This window comes from Elephas maximus, chromosome 19 (genome assembly GCF_024166365.1).
Source record: "Elephas maximus indicus isolate mEleMax1 chromosome 19, mEleMax1 primary haplotype, whole genome shotgun sequence".
Classification (NCBI taxonomy): domain Eukaryota; kingdom Metazoa; phylum Chordata; class Mammalia; order Proboscidea; family Elephantidae; genus Elephas; species Elephas maximus.
Window position 1 is genome coordinate 46,804,000 of NC_064837.1, and position 23,130 is coordinate 46,827,129.

General features: G+C 38.9%; 1 protein-coding gene across 6 annotated transcripts in view; it reads left to right on the forward strand.

Moving 5' to 3' along the window:
- The first annotated feature begins 8,319 nt into the window (after positions 1-8,319).
- CDK12 (cyclin dependent kinase 12) overlaps positions 8,320-23,130 on the forward strand; it is a 60,385-nt gene continuing 45,574 nt past the window's right edge. For all 6 annotated transcript variants that reach the window (XM_049859381.1, XM_049859380.1, XM_049859382.1 and 3 more), the window contains exons 1-4: positions 8,320-9,932; positions 14,271-15,155; positions 20,955-21,131; positions 21,941-22,080. In XM_049859381.1, coding sequence (XP_049715338.1) covers positions 8,884-9,932; positions 14,271-15,155; positions 20,955-21,131; positions 21,941-22,080 — 2,251 coding nt within the window. In that variant the 5' untranslated portion in view covers positions 8,320-8,883. The remainder of the gene's footprint in view (positions 9,933-14,270; positions 15,156-20,954; positions 21,132-21,940; positions 22,081-23,130) is intronic.

Consider the following 23,130-nt stretch of genomic DNA (forward strand, 5'->3'; position numbering starts at 1 on the left):
CCAGCTCTTACCCCATTGCCACCCCCAGCAACAGTGACCTTTCATTTCCAGAAAATTCCTGCACTCCTTTCACCCCCAGGGGCTTCAAATAGGCCTTACTTCCCCACTATACCTAGGGTCTTCTTATTCAGATCTCGATTTAAGCCTTCTCTGACCTGATCAGGTACTCTTATATTGTTTCAAAGTTCTCTTTTAATAGCATTCTCACCATCAAAATTAATTGTGTGGTTTGTTGAATGCCTTGTCTTCCCTGGTAGACTGTCAGCTCCAGGAGTACTGCACTGGGTCCATTTCTTCACTGCTGTCTCCTGAGTGCCTAGCACAGCTCCTAACACACATCAGGGATGCAATGCATATTTCTAGAATAAATTGATAGGGTTGTCAGATAAAATATAGGATGCCTGGTTAAATTTTCATTTCAGATAAACAATTTTTTTTAATGTGAAAGTATGTCCCAAATATTATGTAATATGAATATTGTATAAATCTGCCAACCCTAAAACTGATGAACACAGAGAGCATTCATTCAAAAGAATTTTTCAAGATAGTTCATATTTAAAATGCTCTATCCTTTCTTGCTGTCAAAGTGCTCTTCATTTAACAAGCGTCTATGTGGTCTAATATGTATGTATTAGGAGCTAGTGATATAAAGATGAAAACACAGTCCCTTGAAAACCCTTGATGGCCTCACTTGATTTAGAGTTCTGAAAATATGGTTGGCCATTATCATACCCATACCATACCCATTGCCAGCGAGTCCATTCTGACTCATGGCAACACAGTGTATTACAGAGTATAACTGTTCCATGTTGTTTGCTTGGCTGTGATCTTTACAGAAGCAGATTGACAGGGCTTTCTTCCATGGCACTGCTGGGTGGGTTCAAACTACCAACCTTTAGATTAGTAGTTGAGCACAAATTGTGCCACCCAGGGACCTCACTATAATCATAAAAAATAGGTGCTTTAAAATCTTTGTTAATTAATTATTATGCCCAAAGCATTAATGTCAGATATATAGCCATACTTTCGCCTGGAGGCTATACAAGTAAAAAATAATGTCTGTACCAAGCGTAGGGGAAATTTTAAATTTACAAAGTTTGTAAATACAGAAACTTTTATCAAACTTTAGTCACAGAATAGAATGAAAAGTTATAAACTTTATCGACTGAAAATGCAGATGAAAGGATAGTGTTAAAAAATGTGTACACTAGGAGGAAAGATAGGACAGTCATTGAACAAGAAAAGCATTCACAGTAGTCATAGAAACAGTCTTCATAAATATGGCAAAATGGGAATGATGGGCAAATTTTATCCAGAAAAGCTTTGAGGAAGACTCCAAAGGACGCTTTAAATCTGAAATCTAAACTAACCAATTGGTTTGTGAGAGGTGGAGGAGGAGTATTGTAACTTTAGTTAAATATTTCTTATGTGTACAACCTAAAAGGAAACTTTCTGACCTGTTTTGGGGAATTTACAGAAAAAGTATTGCCACCACTTGACTTGACACTTTCAGGTTCAGAGTCTCCCTGACCTCTGTCCTAGGAGGTTATGCAAATAATGCGAACCGCACAGACCTGGAATTTCTGAGTTCAAAGTTTATTTTACAAAAGCGCTATTCTTACCAGTTATTGGGCCAAACGCTGTAGTTAGGATAGATTTTCTATTTAAAAATTTGGGAAAACCTGAGATTTATTAGAGTTTTATTCAGCAAAAATAGGAAGTATGCAGAAGAAAGAATACCAGTTTAGGATTAAGGAGAGACCTGATCCTCCTCCTGGCACTTCCTAGACTTGGTGTAAACATGGTCAAATCATATTCCTTTTGAGTCTCAATTTTGACATTTATCAGATGGATATAATACTCATCCTGGCCACCTTACCAGGTTCCTAATTTGTTCAACTGATATTTATTGATAGGCTTAAAAGAGTTCTGTGGAAAATTGAAAAGTGCTACAGGTACATATTATAAATGTTCAAAGATTGGGTAAAAAGCTTCACTCATTCGTAGGTGGTCTCTAGTCCACTTCAAGAGGCAACTAACATAATTAGGAATGTTTCTAGTGCTGTTTAATCTAGAATTATGAATTTTATTCTTTCAAATTTTATTTGATGTATCCCCATAATGCCTTCTGCAATCTTCACTTTTTCATTTTACCTTGAGTGCATCCTAGGTCAAAAATTTGATCTCATTTAAAAGATTTAAACCACAACTACCACAGCCTCTGCCAGACTGAGTCCAGCAAACTAGATGGTGCCCAGCTACTACCATCGACTGCTCTGACAGGGATCACAATAAAGGGTTCTAGACAGAGCTGGGGCGAAAAAAAAATGTAGTACAACATTCTAACTCACAAAAAAAGATCAGACTTACTGGTCTGACAGAGACTGGAGAAACCCTGAGAGTATGGCCCTCAGACACCGTTGTAACTCAGTACTGAACTCACTCCTGAGGTTCGCCCTTCAGCTAGAGTTTAGAGACGCCCATAAAACAAAACAAGGCTTAATGGGCATACCACCCCATGGGCAAGGACTAGAAGGCAGAGGGGACAGGAAAGCTGGTAACGGGGAACTCAAGGTTGAGAAGGGGAACGTGTCGACATGTCCTGGGGTTGGCAACCAATGTCACAAAGTGATATGTGTGTTATTTAATCAGAAACTAATTTCCTCTCCAAACCTTCATCTAAAGTACAATAAAAATTGTCAAAATGTAAAAAAAAAAAAAAAAAATTGGGGGGTAAGTTTTGCTGAACTCGAGGTGGGCTAGTCACTTTGTCTCATCAGCCCATTAAGCCTTGTGCCATCTGCCATCCTGTCAGGTATATAGTGGGGGCTTTTACATCCAGGCCCTCCCGAAGCAGCAAATGAGAAGTTACCACACCTGGATTCCAGTCCTTGAGTCATCTTTTTTTTTTTTCTTCTTTCTGGATAGCATTAGTTTTACTTCCATAGACAATTAAAAAGTTACCTTGAAAAACTTTGGTCTTCTTTTTAACAGAAACTCAAAAGTCATAGGAAGCTTAGGAGGCAGTGAGTTCATGATAAAGGGGGATGAACAATTCAGAAACAGAGGATGAGAATGGCTGCACAACTTGAAGAATGTAGTCAGTGTCACTGAATTGTACACGTAGAAATTGAATTGGTGTATGTTTTGTTGCATTGATAATTACTGGTGATTGGAATGTGAAAGTGGGAAACAAAGAAGAAGGATCAGTACTTGGAAAATATGGCCTTGGTGATAGAAACAATGCTGGAGATCGAATGATAGAATTTTGCAAGACCAACGACTTCTTCATTGCAAATACCTTCTTTCACCAACATAAACAGCGACTATGCACATGGACCTCGCCAGATGGAATGCACAGAAATCAAATTGACTACATCTGTGGAAAGAGACGATGGAAAAGCTCAATATCATCAGTCAGAACAAGGCCAGGGGCCGACTGTGGAATATACCAGCAATTGCTCATATGCAAGTTCACGCTGAAACTGAAGAAAATCAGAGCAAGTCTACGAGAGCCAAAATATGACCTTGAGTATATCCCACCTGAATTTAGAGACCATCTGAAGAACAGATTTGACGCATTGAACACTAATGACCAAAGACCAGGCGAGTTGTGGAATGACATCAAGGACATCATACATGAAGAAAGCAAGAGGTCACTGAAAAGACAGGAAAGAAAGAAAAGACCAAGATGGGTGTCAGAGGAGACTCTGGAACTTGCTCTCGAATGTCGAGCAGCTAAAGCAAAAGGAAGAATTGATGAAGTAAAAGAACTGAGCAGAAGATTTCAGAGGGCAGCTCGAGAAGACAAAGTACTAATAATGACACGTGCAAAAAGCTGGAGATGGAAAACCAAAAGGGAAGAACACGCGCTGCGTTTCTCAAGCTGAAAGAATTGAAGAAAAAATTCAAGCCCCAAGTTGCAACAGTGAAGGATTCCATGGGGAAAATATTAAATGATGCAGGAAGCATCAAAAGAAGATGGAAGGAATACAGAGTCATTATACCAAAAAGAATTAGTTGATGTTCAACCATTTCAAGAGGTGGCATATGATCAGGAACCAGTGGTACTAAGGGAAGAAGTCCAAGCTGCTCTGAAGGCATTGGCAAAAAACAAGGCTCCAGGAATTGACGGAATATCAATTGAGATGTTTCAACAAACAGATGCAGCGCTGGAGGTGCTCACTCGTCTATGCCAAGAAATATGGAAGACAGCTTCCTGGGCAACTGACTGGAAGAGATCCATATTTATCCCTATTCCCAAGAAAGGTGATCCAACCGAATGTGGAAATTATAGGACATTATCATTAATATTACGTGCAAGCAAAATTTTGCTGAAGATCATTCAAAAACAGCTGCAGCAGTGTATCAACAGGGAACTGCCAGAAATTCAGGCTGGTTTCAGAAGAGGATGTGGAACCAGGGATATCATTGCTGATGTCAGATGGATCCTGGCTGAAAGCAGAGAATACCAGAAGGATGTTTACCTCTGTTTTATTGACTACGAAAGGCATTCGACTGTGTGGATCATAACAAACTATGGATAACATTGCGAAGAATGGGAATTCCAGAACACTTAATTGTGCTCATGAGGAACCTTTACATAAATCAAGAGGCGGTTGTTCCGACGGAACAAGGGGATACTGATTAGTTTAAAGTCAGGGAAGGTGTGCGTCAGGGTTGTATTCTTTCACCATACTTATTCAATCTGTATGCTGAGCAAATAATCCGAGAAGCTGGACTATATGAAGAAGAATGGGGCATCAGGCTTGGAGGAAGACTCATTAACAACCTGCATTATGCAGATAACACAACCTTGCTTGCTGAAAGTAAAGAGGATTTGAAGCACTTACTAATGAAGATCAAAGACCACAGCCTTCAGTGTGGATTGCACCTCAACATAAGGAAAACAAAAATCCTCACAACTGGACCAATGAGCAACATCATGATAAACACAGAAAAGATTGACGTTGTCAAGGATTTCATTTTACTTGGATCCACAATCAACAGCCATGGAAGCAGCAGTCAAGAAATCAAAAGACACATTGCATTGGGTAAATCTGCTGCAAAGGACTGCTTTAAAGTTTTGAAAAGCAAAGACGTCACCTTGAAGACTAAGGTGCGCCTGACCCAAGCCATGGTATTTTCAATTGCATCATATGCACGTGAAAGCTGGAAATGAACAAGGAAGACCGAAGAAGAATTGACGCCTTTGAATTGTGGTGTTGGCGAAGAATATTGAATATACCACAGACTGCCAAAAGAACAAACAAATCTGTCTTAGAAGAAGTACAACCAGAATACTGCATAGAAGCAAGGATGCCGAGACTGCGTCTCACATACTTTGGACACGTTGTCAGGAGGGATCAGTCCCTGGAGAAGGACATGATGCTTGGCAGAGTACAGGTTCAGCAGAAAAGTGGAAGACCCTCAGGGAGGTGGATTGACACTGTGGCTACAACAATGAGCTCAAGCATAACAACGATTCTAAGGATGGCTCAGGACCAGGCGGTGTTTCATTCTGTTGTGCACAGGGTCGCTATGAGTCGGAACCAACTCGATGCCACCTAACAACAACAACACCATGTTTTGTTGTGTATAGTTTTAACAACAATTTTTTTTTTAACTTTGGTCTTTGTAATTTATAGCCAAGATTTATGGACTCAAACATTTAGGTAAAAGACTTTTGGTACCTGTGTGACCAAAAGCAACAAGAACATTTTCAGGGAGAAATATTGAGAATGGGTTCTCTTGCCTTCATGCACAGTGTTTTCTGGTGTCTAATCTACTGGCTCATCTTTCCATTGCTTCTTTTTCTTTTTTTTAAATTATTTTGTTTTTGGTGTTGTTGAAAACATACAGAGCAAAAATACACCAATTCGACAATTTCTACATGTACAGTTCAGCGACATTGATTACATTCTTCAAGTTGTGCAATCCTTCTCACCCTCCTTTTATGAGTTACTCCCCCACCATTAATGTGAACTCACTGCCCCCTAAGTTTTTTCTCCAACCTTTTGAGTTGCTCTTGTCAGTTTGATCCCATATAGGTAAAAACCAAACCCGCTGTCCTTGTGTCAATTTTGACTCATGGTGACCCTATAGGGCAGCGTAGAACTGACCCATAGTGTTTCCAAGGCTGAAAAAAAACTTTACCATAGCAGACTGCCACATCTTTCTCCCGAGGAGTGGCTGGTCAGTTTGAACTGCCTATCTTTTGGTTAGCAGCCAAGCACTTTAACCACTGCACCACTAGGACTCCTTCCCATATACACTTAAAAAAAAAAAAAAAAAAGCTCTATTCTGACTTATAGCGACCCTGTAGGACAGAATAGAACTGCCCCAGAGGGTTTGCAGTGAGTGGCTAGTGGATTCAAACCCCCGACCTTTTGATTTGTCAGGCAAGCTCTTAACCACTGCGCCACTAGGGCTCCTCCCATGTACATAATTCTTTAAAAGATTTGCACGTACAGCACAAATTGAATATACTCTTCCTGGCCCAACTCAAACACCTCTACGTTTATAATGCTTTCTCAACACACAACCTCCTCTGAACCTCCACAGTGCTTCGTATCATTCTTACAGCATATATCACCTTTATATCTTGTAGTATGAATTAAAAAAAAAAAAAAGTTGCCATTGAGTCAATTACCGACTCATTCCCACCCTACAGGGCAGCATAGAACTGCCCCATGGGGTTTTGAAGGAGTGCCTGGTGGGTTTGAACTGACAACCTTTTGGTTAAGCAGCTGTAGTTCTTAACCGCTATGCCACCAGGATTTCAGTAGTATGAACAGGTTGTCCGTAGTTTATTTGAGGGCCCTGAGTGTGCATTATATCCATAAAACCCATTGCCATGGAGTCGATTCCTTCTCAGAGTGACCCTATAGGACAGGTGAACTCTCCCCAGAGCATTTCCAAGGCTGTAAATCTTTAAATCTTTACAGAAAGACTGCCATATATCTTTCTAGTGGGAAGTCCAGGGCTTGGAATCAGTTTGTTCTGTTTCAAATCCCTGCTGAGAATTTGCATATCCACCCCAGATACACTGAATCAGAATTTACAATTTAATAAGATTCCCCAGGTGATTCTTATGTATAACTTCCTGGGAACTTGTTAAAAATGCAAATTCTCAGCAACTTGTTGGAAATGCAAATTTTCATCAGGGGTATGAACCAGTTAGAAGCCCTGGTTCTAACTGCTGGAATCCCTTAGCAGCTTAGTGCTGCACTTCCATGGCTCTTCTTATCCACAAAAAAAAAAAAAAAAAAAAAAAAAACTTGCCGTTGAGTTGCTTCGGCCTCATAGGGACCCTATAGGACGGAGTAGAACTGCCCCATAAAGTTTCTAAGGAGCAGCTGGTGGATTCAAACTGCTGCTCTTTTGGTTAGCAGGCAAGCCCTTCACCACTGTGCCACATGTCCACAAAGGAGGGCCTTAAATCCTCACGAATTGTTGAAGAATGGAGAAGCTCGGACTTAACTTCTCTGTGCCTGTTTCCTCATTTATAAAAGCCTACTTCATATGGTTGTTGTGAAGATGGAAAGAGTTAATGTGTATGAATGAGTTTTGAAAAGTACGAGAGGCTACTGTTAAGATTCTATTTTTTCTTGGTCAAGAATACTATGCTTTTCTTATTGGCTAATGATCCCAGAAGAGCTATGAGACAATTCCAAGCGGGAATGAGCTTTCAGGTTCTTATGTTTGAAGCAAAGGGTGAAGTAGTGCCACATAATGAAAGCGCTTGAACGTCAAACAGACATGAGTTTGAATTACAGCTTTAAGTAAGTTATTTAAAGTCTGTAAGCCTCGCTTTACTCACCGTGAAAGAGGGATAGGTATATCGTGTTTTGCACGGTGGCTGTGAAAATTAGAGATAATGTATCTAAAATGCGTGGCATGTAATATGTGCCATTTTTTTTTTTAAGTGGGAAGCATTGACATGTCCCCACATTCGCTCTTTGCCCTGCTAACAATCTTCTCATCCTGGTAGTTAAATGAGTTGTTACAAAGTATGCTAAAATTAGTTTCCGCCGGAGCCTGGGAGTATTTGTTCAATGAGTTTGTATTTGTTCAATAAAGTTTTGATTAAAAGAAAACCCGGCTAGTTCCGTTTCAATAAAGCTTTTCTCAAACGGGGCGTAGGGCGGGGGAACAAGAATACGTATCGCGAGAGCCTGCCGAAACGCTTTTCTTGTTTGGAACCTACTCTCGCGTCGTTTGATATAACAGAGGTGAGAGGTAAAAGGGAAGCACGAAGCATCGCGAGAGCACTCCAGATTGTCGCGATACTTTCTGGAATTGCCCCCTCCCCCCTCTTCCAAGTGCCGTTTCGGTTTAACCTAGTGTGTGACTCTGAGTCTGAGGGAGCGAGTGAGTGTGTGAGGTGTTGAGGTGAGGCGGAGGCAAGGAAAGGGGCTACCTCAGGAGCGAGGGACAAAAGGGGCGTGAGGCACCTAGGCCGCAAGATCTCAGCGACAGGAAGCCGCCCCGAGCCGCGCAGTCTTCACAGGGCCCCAGAGCCGGAGTCGGCCCCGCAGCCCCGGGCCGTCGGCTTACTACTTCCTCGACTTCCCCGGCGCCGGGGCCTGAGGTTGGCTCGGCGGGGGGAGGAGGGGAAACAGACTTGAGCAGCTACCCCTTGGTCTCGCAACTCCTTTGCTGAGGAACTCTCATTTCTCCCTTCGCTCCTTCACCCCCACCTCATGTAGGAGGGTGCTGAGGAGTCGGGAGGGAGGAGGAGCCTGGGCTACCGCCCCTTCCCTCCCCACCCCCTTCTAGGGGCACTTTGGTGGGTGTGGGTTTGGGGCTGGGGGGAGGGTGGGGCCTACTTTTTGGAGTGCTGGGGAACTTTTTCCCCTTCTTGAGGCCAGGGGAAAGGGAATGCCCAATTCAGAGAGACATGGGGGCAAGAAGGACGGGGGTGGAGGAGCTTCTGGAACTTTGCAGCCGTCATCGGGAGGTGGCAGCTCCAACAGCAGAGAGCGTCATCGCTTGCTGTCGAAGCACAAACGGCATAAGTCCAAGCACTCCAAAGACATGGGGTTGGTGACCCCTGAAGCAGCACCTTTGGGTACAATTATCAAACCTTTGGTGGAGTATGATGACATCAGCTCTGATTCCGACACCTTCTCCGATGACATGGCCTTCAAACTAGAGAGGAGAGAGAATGATGAACGCCGTGGAACGGATCGGAGTGACCGCCTGCACAAACATCGTCACCACCAGCACAGACGTTCCCGGGACTTAGTAAAAACTAAACAGACAGAAAAAGAGAAAAACCAGGACATCTCCAGCAAGTCGGGATCGATGAAGGACCGGATATCAGGAAGTTCAAAGCGTTCAAATGAGGAGAATGATGACTATGGGAAGACACAGTCATCCAAAAGCAGCAGCAACAAGGAATCCAGGTCATCTAAACTCCATAAAGAGAAGACCCGGAAAGAACGTGAGTTGAAATCTGGGCACAAAGATCGGAGTAAAAGTCATCGGAAAAGGGAAACACCCAAAAGTTACAAAACAGTGGACAGCCCCAAACGGAGGTCACGGAGTCCCCACAGGAAGTGGTCTGACAGCCCCAAGCAAGATGATAGCCCCTCAGGGGCTTCTTACAGCCAAGATTATGACCTTAGTCCCCCAAGATCTCACACCTCCAGCAATTATGATTCCTACAAGAAGAGTCCTGGAAGTACCTCAAGAAGGCAGTCAATTAGCCCTCCTTACAAGGAGCCCTCAGCCTACCAGTCCAGCACCCGGTCACCCAGTCCCTACAGTAGACGCCAGAGATCTGTGAGTCCCTATAGCCGAAGACGCTCATCCAGCTATGAAAGGAGTGGCTCTTACAGTGGTAGGTCACCGAGTCCCTATGGTCGAAGGCGGTCCAGCAGCCCTTTCATGAGCAAACGGTCTCTGAGTCGGAGTCCACTTCCCAGGTGAGTTATTTGTCCAACAGCCCTTTCTAACTGAGGGTGGGGTATGAGGAACTGGAAGTTAGGCTTGCTTACATTTTGTTGAAACCCCTAGCGTTCTAGCAGTCATTGACTAGGACGCCTTGCTTTGGCTAGTCTTGCAAGTAGATGGATTTGGCCTCTTTTTATAACCTAAAATTGGAGAAGTGGAGAGTTCACATGTCTAAAACTGCTGAAGGTAGGTACTTCTCCAGTGGTGGGCTCTTCAGTTGCATGGTTTTGTGTGAGAAAATCATACAGCTATGCCTACTGAGTACATAGAGTTGGTTCTGGTTCCCAGAGCTTGTCTAGCTATTTCTTTTGCTTTGTCTTAATTTTTTTTTAATCACCTTGGTATTAGTGCTTTAGACTTTATTGACCCTGACTGGGAAATTAAGCAATTATAGATTCTCATTTGTATTGTCTTGAGGCTATTTGACTAAGCCATCCTACCATATGTGCTGTCATCTAAACCTTTAAGTTTATTCATGTCTTAATTGACGATGTTTTAATAACTTTTTAAAGATTCCCATCTTTTTAACTGATGTTTCTAGTGGAAATTCAGCCAGTTAGTCCTTTTTACTTTCGATGGCATACCCCAGCAGAAATTGGGTCCAAGAACAATTTGGTTTTCTATTTAAATTATAAATATATATGTGTGTATATGTATATAACATGTACGGATATGGAGACCCTGGTGGCGTACTGGTTAAGTGCTACGGCTGCTACCCAAAATTCAGCAGTTTGAATCCACCAGGCACGAAACCCCATGGGGCAGTTCTACTCTGTCCATAGGGTCGCTATGAGTCGGAATCAACTCAACATCAACGGTTTTTTTTTTTTTTTTGGTGTATTTATATGTATAAAACATTTGCCATTTCAACATTTTTTGCATGTACATTTGAGTGATATTGATCACCTTCATCATGTTGTGCGACCATCACCATTATATTATCTGTTCCCGAATTACTCCATCACTGTTAACAAACTCGGTGCCCCCTAAGCAGTGACTCCCTTTTTCCTCTTCCCTCCTGCCTCAGGTCATCACCAGCAAACTTTGCTCTCTATGCATTGGCCCTCTCTACATGTTTTGTTTAAGTGGAATCGTATAGTATTTGTCCTTTTTTTACTGACTAATTTCACTCAGCATAATGTTTTCAAGGTTCTCATTTTTCTTTATGGCTAAGTAATATTCCAGACAATTTGGTTTTCTTAACACCACTATTGAGCTACCTTGTGAGCACTGGCAATTTTCAAAATCTTTCTCTTAAAAAACGGCAATAATGCCTTCTTCATGAAGATATTCTTGTGAGAAAGGCCTGTTAGTTTGAAATTTAATTAAGTGAATTATCTATGGAAAACTGTATTCCCAGGTGGTGAGATGTACCTCTCTCTTTGTGGACTCACTTCTGTCCGCAGAAGCAGAATTTGGGGTTAGACCCAAAGTGGAATCCAAATGTTGCTTTGTTTTTTTATGCCTGAGTTTCTTCATGTTTAAAATGGGAATGATAACTACCTACTCCTAGGTTTGTTGTGAGAATTAAATTAGTAAATATAAAGTGCACAGCATACTGCCTGTACATAGTACCACTCAGTAATTTCTATCTATGAATGAGGATAATGTTGTTGAACACTAGTGGAGAAATGCTGATTTCAAAAATCCATGCCTGTCTTTTATATGTCAGTTTAAGTAATTTTTGCACCATTTGTAAAGTTGCTTAGATTTTTAAGGAAGCCTAAGAAATATTTTCAGAATATGTGTTTCTCGAATGAGTAGTTTCATTAAAGCTGAGAATTTTTGCTGCTGTGAGGTTTGGGAATACAGAAGTACATTGAGGCTAAAATGTTAAAACAAGTTTCAGTAACATCTGCTTTTTTGCAATGACTCCTTTTGGATTCTTAGAAAAAACAGCACATCTCAAGTTCTCCCTTCCTCTACTCACTTAATTGAAACCAGTGCGGCAATGATAAAAATAAATCAGGAAAGAATTGGAGACACAATACAGTAGTGCAAATATAAAAACTACGTAGTGTTCCTGGAGTCATGAGTACATTTTAGTTGGCTTATGAGAGCATTATATGTTTGTATATGTACATCGCATGTTATTCCTCATTCATTGGAATCCCAAACAGTAAGTACAAAAAATTCTGGGTTAAATTCATCAGAGTAGAGGAACATACAGATTCCTTCTATGGTATTTTCTGTTATTTTCTTGGGAGGCACAGTCAAAATGAAACAGGCAACATCCTTTTAAAAGACTGAATGCTTTGGTAGAAATTAAATGTCTTAACATCCAGCATAGTAGTAGGGATTAGTAGTAGCAGTTTCATTTCAGATGGGTGGAACCTAACAATTGGGAGGAGAAATGCATTTAACTTTGAAGACAAATTATGTATTGTTGCCTACATTTACCTATTGTTGCCCCCCTCCCGTTTTTTTCTCTTGAGGAAAGGACCTGAAATTCAAATATAGCGTTTGTATCGCTAAAAATGCCATATTATGTGGCCATCCAAATGTCTTACAAACAGTAGGCTTGTTTCTGTTCAAAAGTTGAAGGGTTTGTAGCAGAGTTTTCTAGGAAGATTTGGTCATGCTGAAAGAGTAAAGAAACAATGGTGTGTAATAAGTACACGGTCTCTAGAATTTCTAGTGTTTGGGGTTCTAGACGTTTTCCCTGGGATAGGGATGTCATTTATTTTATCCTAGCCACAATTCAAGCAGGGAAAACCTTTTGTTTCATCCAAATTTTACAAGAGAAATAGTAATTTTCTTACAGGTACCTGTATTTGGTAATTCCGCTTAACTACTTTTAATATTTCATATCTTCATACTCATATATGTATTTTTTTCATTTCAATACTGTTGATTCCAATAATGACTTTATATTTCTACTATTAAATTTTTGGAGCAAACTTCTAAAAGCAGTATAGGTAAAAGAAAACGATGGCGGCCATCATCATGTGAGTTGTTTCTCCTGCACACATACGCTGTTTGTTTTCAAGCGTTTTTATTCAAATCTGTCTTACCAGTGATCAGAGATAAAAGGAGATATTGATGACCTGGACTGGGAACAATTTGTTCTAAACTACTGGACAAATTATGTTTTGTCCAGTCATGTTTTAAGTGTTAAATTTTTTTCGCTCTCACATTGAGGTCTGTGCAGGTTAGGCTTTAGTAAAAAGAATTAACGAGAGTTGGGTTTCAATTTAGAATAATCTGCTTCATAGGTTCTCAGATGTTCCTGCCCAATTCTTCCTTATGAAGAAAATAAATTGATAGAACAATAATACCTTGCTCTATGAGTTTCTAAAAAGTTGATTGGGAATCATTTTGTATTAAAAGTACCAGTTTCTAACTTCGTTAGAAACTGATGGTACAAGGAACAAAAGATTTTCCTAGGATCCAATTAAGTAGCTCTCTAATTAAAAAATTTAAGTTTTGGTGAAGCATACTAGTTACTTTTGACTTCCTGATTGATACGTACCATGTTTGGTATAGAGTATGATTTCTTTATCATATTTTCACTTTATCGAAGATTAAAAGTAAAACTATGAAAGAAATAATTGTGAATGGCTATTTCTTTTCCAAAGTAGAAAAAAGTATTGATCCAGCCTCCTTCAGTTGAATACATAATGGATAATTTTTAGTGATAAATGATTGAAGTGTGTTGTCACACAGGATTTAGTTCCTTCTAAACTTATTTTTTAAATAAACTTTATTTTTTAGAACATTTTTAAATTTGCAGAAAAATTATAAAGATAATAGTTCCCATATATTCCAGTTTCTCCTATTATTAACATCTTACATTAGTGTGGTACATTTGTTACAATTAATAAACCAATATTGATACATTATTATTAACTAAAATTCATACTTTATTCAGATTTCCTTAGTTTTTACCTAATGTCCCTTTTCTGTTCCCAGATCCTGTCAAGTATTGTTATGTGCCATGATTCCGACTCATAGTGAGCCTGTAGGACAGGATAAACTGCCCATAGGGTTTTCGAGGCTATAATCTTTACGGAAACAGATTGCCCTGTTTTTCTCCTGTGGAGTGGCTGGTGGATTTGAACCGTCAATTTTTTGGTTTGCATCTGAGCACTTAACCACTGTGCCACCAGGGCTTCTGCCGGTCCAGGATACCACGTTACATTTAGTCATCCTGGCTCCCTAGGGTTTTCTTGACCGTGGCAGTTTCTCAGACTTCTCTTGTTTCTGATGACACCTATTACAATTCTCCATAGTTTGTTTTACTGATCTGTTTTCCTCCATATATGGCTGTAGCCTATCCATGTTAAACTCTCTTTTTCTTTTTCCCGTAGGAAATCCATGAAGTCCAGAAGTCGAAGTCCTGCATATTCAAGACATTCATCTTCTCACAGCAAAAAAAAGAGATCCGGGTCACGCAGTCGGCATTCCAGTATCTCACCTGTCAGGCTTCCATTGAACTCCAGCCTGGGAGCTGAACTCAGTAGGAAAAAGAAGGAAAGAGCAGCAGCTGCTGCAGCAGCAAAAGCGGATGGAAAGGAATCCAAAGGTTCACCTATATTTTTGCCTAAAAAAGAGAACAGTTCAGTAGAGGCTAAGGATTCAGGTTTGGAGTCTAAAAAGTTACCCAGAGTTGTAAAATTGGAAAAACCTGCTCCAGATACTGAACTGGTGAATGTAACACATCTAAACACTGAGGTCAAAAATTCTTTAGATACAGGGAAAGTAAAGTTGGATGAGAACTCTGAGAAACATCCTATTCTTAAAGATTTGAAAGCACAGGGAACAAAAGACTCTAAACCCATAGCATCGAAAGAGGAGATTGTTACTCCAAAGGAGACAGAGACATCAGAAAAGGAAACCCTCCCACCTCTCCCCACGATTACTTCTCCTCCGCCACCTTTACCAACTACTACCCCTCCACCTCAGACACCCCCTTTGCCGCCTTTGCCTCCACTACCAGCTACTCCACAGCAACCACCTCTGCCTCCTCCCCAACCAGCATTTAGTCAGGTTCTTGCTTCTAGTACTTCAACTTTGCCCCCTTCTACTCACCCAAGGACATCTACTCTGTCCTCTCAGACAAATTCTCAGCCCTCTGTACAGGTCTCTGTGAAGACTCAAGTGTCTGTAACAGCTGCTATTCCACACCTGAAAACTTCGACATTGCCTCCTCTGCCCCTCCCACCCTTATTACCTGGAGACGATGACATGGATAGGTAAGTCCCTTAAAAAATTAACTAAAAAAAAAATTAACCCTTTTAATGTATCTTCTATGCTCAAACTTTGTCAAAACTACTCTAGTGCATGGCTTTTATGACCAGGACATTCCTTTGATGTTTGATTATCAGCACAAGAGTCCTTATTTGTGACATTATTACTTGAGAAGAGAGAATTAGGATTTGTGGCCTAGTAACCTCATTTTCTCATAATTTTATTTATTGCTAAGGTTAGTTTTGGTTCAGATTTTAAAAATCAGAATTTTTCCACTTAAGTTTTTATTTTGAAATTTTTGATACTTTGAGAAAAATTGAAAGAATAACACAGTTAACCAACCAAACCAAACCCACTGCCATCGAGTTGATTCTGACTCATAGTGACCCTATAGGACAGAGTAGAACTGCCTCATAGAGTTTGCAAGGAGCGCCTGGTGGATTCGGACTGCTGACCTTCTGGTTAGCAGCCGTCATACTTAACCACTATGCCACCAGAGTTGCCATGCAATTAACAGCCATATATTTTTTTACCTAGATTCAACAGCTGTTAACTTTTGCCACATTTGCTTTAATTGAAGATATCATGACATTCCACTCCTAAATTCTTCAACATCTCTCCTAAGAATAAGAACGTTTTTCTCTATTACCACACTACCTTCACCACCCTAAAAAAAAAATTAATGTTGATTTAATTATATAAGAAAATCATATCGATACCATAATATCAATTGATTTTCAACGTACAGTGACCTCATGTGCAGAGTAGAACTGCCCCTTATTGTTTTCTAGGCTGTACGCAAATCACCAGGTCTTTCTTCTGCAGAGCCATTGTGTAGGTTCAAACCACCAGCCTTGCGGTTAGCAGCCAAGCATTTAACCATTGCATCACCAGGGCTCCTACAGGTATTCCTGGTGGTCCTCAAAATGTCTTTTGTTACCGAAGGTTTTTTTTTTCCCTCCTGATCCAGGCTCCCCACCATGTTTATTATGAATAGGGTTGCCCCACCATGTTTATTGTGAACAGGGTTTTAAAAATGTATACATATGTGTGTATATATATATATATATATATATATATATATATATATATATATATATATATATGTATACACACATAAGAAGTGAAATAACTATGTATGGAATATAATTGACAATGGGATGATGGGAAATGCTCTAATTCTAGTAAGTTCTCTGAGTATTGAGAATGATTATGAGGCATGAATCTGATTTTATGGTAGGCATTCAGAAATGTATTTATTTAATTTCTTGGCAGGACTAGCCAGGCAAGTACCACCAACCAAACATACTTTAGCAATGACACATGCCGTGACAGTCTTTGTGTTACTGTTCTTACTACTGAGATCCTGCCCTCTAAGTTTCTAGAATATGAGTTGCATTTATTGTAGTAAGCTTGAAGCAGAAAAGTACCACTTATCTTTCATCCCAGACCATTTCTCATGCCTTCTCTCCTTTGCAGATGACATTAATAATTTGGATGAGGATACATTTCAGCTCAGCCCTTTTGGTCTATATCCTAGACACTACTCTCTGTGCCTTTCACGAAGGTACAAGTGCATTAAATGAAAAAAGAGAGAGACTATGTAAAAAAATGGCTTCATTCCTATTCATAGTGATAAATCTGATGTTAAGGAAAAATTCCGCATGCTCTTTCTAATATTAATAGGTATTTATGAATTCCGCCACATCCTCAGAATTACAAAGGAGAAGAACAGAACCTGACATTTATGTAGAAAAATTTGTTTGAGGTACACAGTGTACTTCTCATAGATAAAAACTGTTTTTATAGGTTTTGCTGGAAAAGGAAATAGTTGAGCATTATCCAAAAGGACCCTTGCCCATTATCTATCCACAGGAACCTTATTTAAATATTAGTTTACACAGTTGGTAGAACAGTATCAGTGTGGCTAAGGGTCTTGAATTCTTAATTACTTGGCTATCCAAGCCTACAAATAATTGTTGAACTTATCATACGTCAGTGTAGAATGTAGATTTCCAGAGATGGGATAATTTTAATAGAAGGCAATTGGAGATTTTTATCTTTCAGCCCAGGGATGAAGAGTAAAGTAAGGCCATTCAGTGTTTGGGGATATGTGGCTGTCTTTAAAAATGTGTATGAGAGAATGAAGTGAACAAAACTGTTTTTGCTATACATCGGTTCTGATTCTGAAAGTATACTATAATTTCCTAGCCCGGTGTAATTATTTTTAAATATATGACTAATATCAGTTGATTATTAACTATTTCATTGTTTACTACATGCAATACTAATTTTTAAAGGTAGAATAATGGAACTGAAGACTTCTTCCATTAATTTTAATTTTTCTTTTTTTCAATTTTATATTCTAGATGGTTTTTTAATCTTGTTTTTTTAAAAAAAATTTTTTTTGATGCCTCTGTCTACGTACCAGCTGCTCCTGTCTTTTACATGAAAAATAGTTTTTATGTTGGAAAACTTTTCAGAAAGAAATCTGAAAGTTGTATAGGGAGCTCACTTATGTTTCTCTCTAGTTTATCTTTTCACTTAAGTCTGCAGCAGCTTAAATACTGAGAATGTGACTTACACATGTTTTTCTTGCCTATAGTACCTTAAACATAGAACACAGAGTACAGTCAGTAAATATTGGTTGTTTGAATGAGTAAGTAAAATTGCTGAAGGAGCCAATGTAAAATGACACTGGGCTTATGCGATTAAGAATTAGTTGACATATGGATGATGTAAAGTTTGTATTAGAGAATTTGTCTTTCTTTTAGAGTCCTTTTGGGAAAAGAATGAAAATTTCCTTTCAAACATATATTTTGGTCAAGCCTGTATTAATCCAGATATCAAATGGAAGAGTGAATTTAGCTTAGGGCGCAACAGTTAAGTGCTTGGCTGCTAACCGAAAGGTTGACAGCTTCAACCCAACATTGCAAAAACCTTTCTGATTCTTGGTCTACAGTTCTTAATGTCAAGAGCCAAAGACTGCACATGGGAATCTCTTTGCTTTTAAGAAGATCATCTATATACTTTTCTTAGAAATTTCAGTTAACCGCCTAGGTTTTTTAATCTTGTTTTCTTCTGCCTTATTTTTCTGAAAGCCTTGCTCATTTGGACTTACATTCCACACTATTTTAAAAGACTACCTCTAGAAGTATTGAGTTCTGTGTAGAAAAGAAAGTAAGGATCCGTCTGAGATTCCAGTTTGATTTAGGATTTTGCTAGTAGGATGCTTGGCTTCTGTATTTTATGTATTCAAATTTTTAATACAAGTTTGTAAATATACGTGAAATCACTTTTTAAACAACCTGCTTTAAGGTTGAGTTAAATAGCTATATTTAAAATAATTTATGCAGTTGAAATTTAAAAATTACTGAGAAATTTCTTTTTAAATAGTTTAAATGTAAATTCCATATTCTTTATTAACAACAAAGACTTATTAGAGGTATTTATATTGTATCTACACATCAGATTCCATTTTCATGAGTTCCAAGATACTACCTAGATTCTAAAATTTGGACAGTCCTAGAACTTGATAGGTTTTGTTTTTTTAGTTACTGTGCAGAGTGCAATCCACTCACCACATATGAACCTGTCCTCAGACCTAAATGGGGAACAAGGAATTACCGATATTGATACGGGAAATCATCACTTCCTGGTACTGAATCTTCAAGTAAGGGCTTTGACATAATAGTATCCACTCCCTCATGTTAGACCCTCTTTGCATCTACCACATATCCTCAACACTTTATGTTGTTGTTAGTTGCTGTCGGTTCAGTTCTGACTCGTGGTGACCCCATGTGTGCAGAGTAGAGCTGCTCCGGAGAATTTTCCAGGCTGTGACCTTTCAGAAGCAGATCACCAGGCTTGTCTTCCTAGGTGCCTAAGGGTGGGTTCCGGTTGCCAACCTTTTGGCTATTAGTGGAGCAGTAAGTGTGCTACATTAAAGGGTAAAGTCCATAATGTTCTTAGACATTGGGATTTATGAGCCACCATTATTTCAAAGTTTTTGGTACAGTGAAATTGGTTTGAAGAGCATTTGACCTCTATTCAAATTGTTTGCCCTGAACTGGTAGTACTTTTCCTATGAAACACTCATTCTTTCTTGAAATAAGCAAGCAAAAAAACGTAATTTCCCAAAAGCAACGTACGTTTTCTTAGTAGCAAATATTTATTTGAACCCTTGAAGAAAACAAAACCTAAATATAAAACTGTTTGAACTTACTTGAAATGATGGTGAGATAACCCAGATACTTTTGTTCTTGTTCTTCTAGTGAAGCAGAACCAAGAAGAAATCTGTTTTTGAATCATGAGGAAATGAGATTTATAAAGAGTATTCTGACATTAGTAGTTGAGAAATTACGGATTTTTTCTTTCCTGAACGTCTTAGAAATTGGGGGCTTTTTTTCATTCCTATTGCATTCTAACTCAAGAGTTTTTGATAATGTACTATGTTCCCAGGGTAGAAAAATCTTGGTGCAAATACATTATAATAATGTTGTATGTCCGTCTCTACCAGTAACTCAACAGAAAATTTCAGATGTTCATTTTACATTCTATTAACTATTCCAGTTCTGGTTGATGTGTGGTACAAACTAACCTAAATTATTTATTCTGTCTGATTTTACAAGAAATTAAAATGATAAAAATTGGTAGGAAGTAGTAGCTCTTGAGATTGTATTCTTATATTTTGAAAAAATACTTTTTGGAGAAGAGTTAGAATTTCATACACAAAGGGCAGCAACATGCTTTTAAAAAGGTGACTTGCTAAGAAGTAGATCTGTTCTTTATGGTATTTGGGCAAAGAATATATGTGCTTTTTATAATCAACCGTCAGAAAAGTGGAGGATCCTAATGTGATTAGCATTCTCAGATCCTTTTCAACCACCTGGTAGTATGAAGAGGTAGAAAAGACGGTCTAGCGTGGTTTATTTGTAGGCGTGTGTTAGTATGCTGCGCTAAGGTTTCTGTCTTTTCTGAGGGTGTGCATGACACTGAGTCCTTCCTTTACTCATAAATAATTATGAGATTTTACTCAAAAATTGGATCTGAAAACTTTCTTTTCCTATCTATTCCAGGAGAGCTATCCCCACCCCCACTGACTATATTAATTTGTTGATTATCATGAGAGGACTTCTGCTACCAACTGCCTTAATGATTCTGAGATAGTTGTTTGCGATTCTTTCCCCTTAAATTTTTAGTTTAAGGGTTATTTATCCATTTTTGCTGGTCAGAGATGATTTTCTCCTTCCAAGTAGATAGAATAAGTCAATATATTTTCACTAGTTTTGACATTTAGCTTAACTGTATTTCTTGTTTAAAAAAACAAAACTCTAAAATAGCATTTCCTTTTTCCAAGTTCTCTCCGTATCTTTGGTAATACAGTAGTGTTAAATTGTTGAGCTCTTGTTCATTATTTAAATTTTGCTGGTTAAAATAGAGTAGGGTTAATGAACTCCATAAATTGTAGTGTCCTTTGTGCCTTTTGATTGATTACTTCCTGCATTTTATTTCATCTCAGTGAATATCCAAAAAATCTTAGGAAGGACATTAAAGAGTTTGATAAAGGATCTATAAGTAATATCCTACTTTTTCATTGTTCCTTTAGCATGCTATAGATTTCTGTCCAGTTACCTGTAGCTGTGATAAAGTCCATTTCTTTGTTTTATTATGGATTTTTTCCCTTAAAAGTAAAATCCTTGTAATCTTTTAATAGCCAGGTGTTATTATCTCTTTGAAAAGTTTTATTTGCCTGTCCCTTACATAATTGTGATTAATTTCTTCTCTTCCTTTCCATTGTTTAGTCCAAAAGAAACTCTTCCTTCAAAACCTGTAAAGAAAGAGAAGGAACAGAGGACACGTCACTCACTCATGGACCTCCCTCTCCCTCCGGAGCTCCCTGGTGGGGATCCATCTCCCCCAGACTCTCCAGAACCAAAGGCAATCACACCACCTCAGCAGTCATATAAAAAGAGACCAAAGTGAGTTTTTGCAGCTACTTATCCTTAATTACAGCTTTCTTCCTTACCTTTGGACCTAAACCTCCTACTTCTCTTCCACAACCCATGCCAGAAAGATCATAGAAATTTGCCCCTGTCTTTTATTTCATTGGGTAAAAACTTTTCTAGGAGACAACTGTTCATCTGCACCCACAGATATCTAGCTGTGCTTTCAGAGAAGGAGTAATTTCCCAAATCAAAATATACAGCGCACACTGACTGATCTCATCTTGTCTTTTGAGTTCATAATGCTAAGAGTATTAAAGAAGGAAAAAGACCTTTTATTCAGGACATGTCCACCATGCATAGGTTAATGAAAAATCAATGGGTGTGGATTTTTTTTTTCCTAAAGCACGTAAATTGCTATGCCATTAAGGTACTAGAATCCAGGTTTGATCTTCTGATTATGAACATTCCTCTCTTAATAATAAAAATAGTTACCATTTATTAAGCACATCTTATTGCGAGATTTTTATATTTTCTTTTAATAGTAACCCCATGATGTAGGATTCTTTTTCTGTTCTATAGCTGAGGAAGCTGATACTCAAGAGAGGTCAGAAAGTAAGCAGCAAAACTGTTATTTGATCTTAAGGCTTTCTGAAGCTAATATCTTTGTCTTAACCATTGTGAGAGACTATTTAAACTATTTCATACCATTTGATTCCTGCCTTTTTAATAAGAAAATTCAGAAAATGCAAGGGCCAGTGTAAAAGAATTGCTTTCTTCTTTCAATAGATATAATCTTTTAAAGTCACTTCTTTGTTGTTTTTATTTTGTTTTGTTTTGTTTAGAATTTGTTGCCCTCGTTACGGAGAAAGAAGACAAACAGAAAGTGACTGGGGGAAACGCTGTGTGGACAAGTTTGACATAATTGGGATTATTGGAGAGGGAACCTATGGTCAAGTGTATAAAGCCAAGGACAAAGACACAGGTAAATATTGCCATGGGGGTGGAGTGGTTCGGTGGTAAAATTCTCACCTTCCATGCAGGAGACCTTGGTTCGATTCCTGGGTTTAATTTCTGGCCAGTGCACCTCATGCATAGCCACCACCCATCCATCAGTGGAGGCTTGCATGTTGCTATGATGCTGAACAGGTTTTAGCAGAGTTTCCAGACAAAGGAGGAAAGAAGAAAGAGCTGGTGATCTGCTTCTGAAAATCATTTCATGAAAACCTTACGGGTCACAGCAGTCTGATCCATAATGGATCCTGGGTGGTACAGGACCAGGCAGCAGTTTCTTCCGTTGTGCATGAGGTTGCTGTCAGCTGGGGGCTGATTCCACAGCAGCCAACAATAACAAAATTTTGCCACAAAATTCTGGATGTCCGAAGGTTAGTAATTTAGCAATACTAATGTCTTAAAAAAGGACACTTGGTGGCACAGGGGTTAAGCATACTGCTGCTAACTGAAAGGTTGGCAGTTTGAAGCTACCAGCCACTCTGTGGGAGAAAGATACGGCAGTCTGCATCCATGAAGATTGCAGTCTTGGAAACCCTATGGGGCAGTTTTGCCCTGTCCTATAGGATTACTGTGAGTTGGAATTGACTCCATGGCAGCGGGAAATGTCTTAAATGGATTTAGCAAAAATAAATTTTGAGATCTAATTTGATCTCCAAAAGTTACTGCATAGTCTAAAGTTGTCCAAAGAGTATAATTATTACTGTTTTAAAACCCTCCTCTCCTTGTTGCCCATTCTAAACATTTTTATAGCTTCTTGGGAATTCAAGGATAGTAAAAATAAAATTTTTATGTTACTCATTTGGTAAGGGGGAAGTCTTTAAAGATAAATGAAGTTGAATTATTAGTTTATTTTAATATTCTGAATTTTTTAGACCTAACTGAATATTGTTAAAAATTAATTCTAAGTCTTAAATATGAAAGCTGAAAGGCGCATAGGGACTTTTTTTCTTTAAGGTGTAAAAGCATCTGGCAAATAAGCATTGACCCAAAAACCCCTTGCTGTTGAGTCAATTCCTACTCG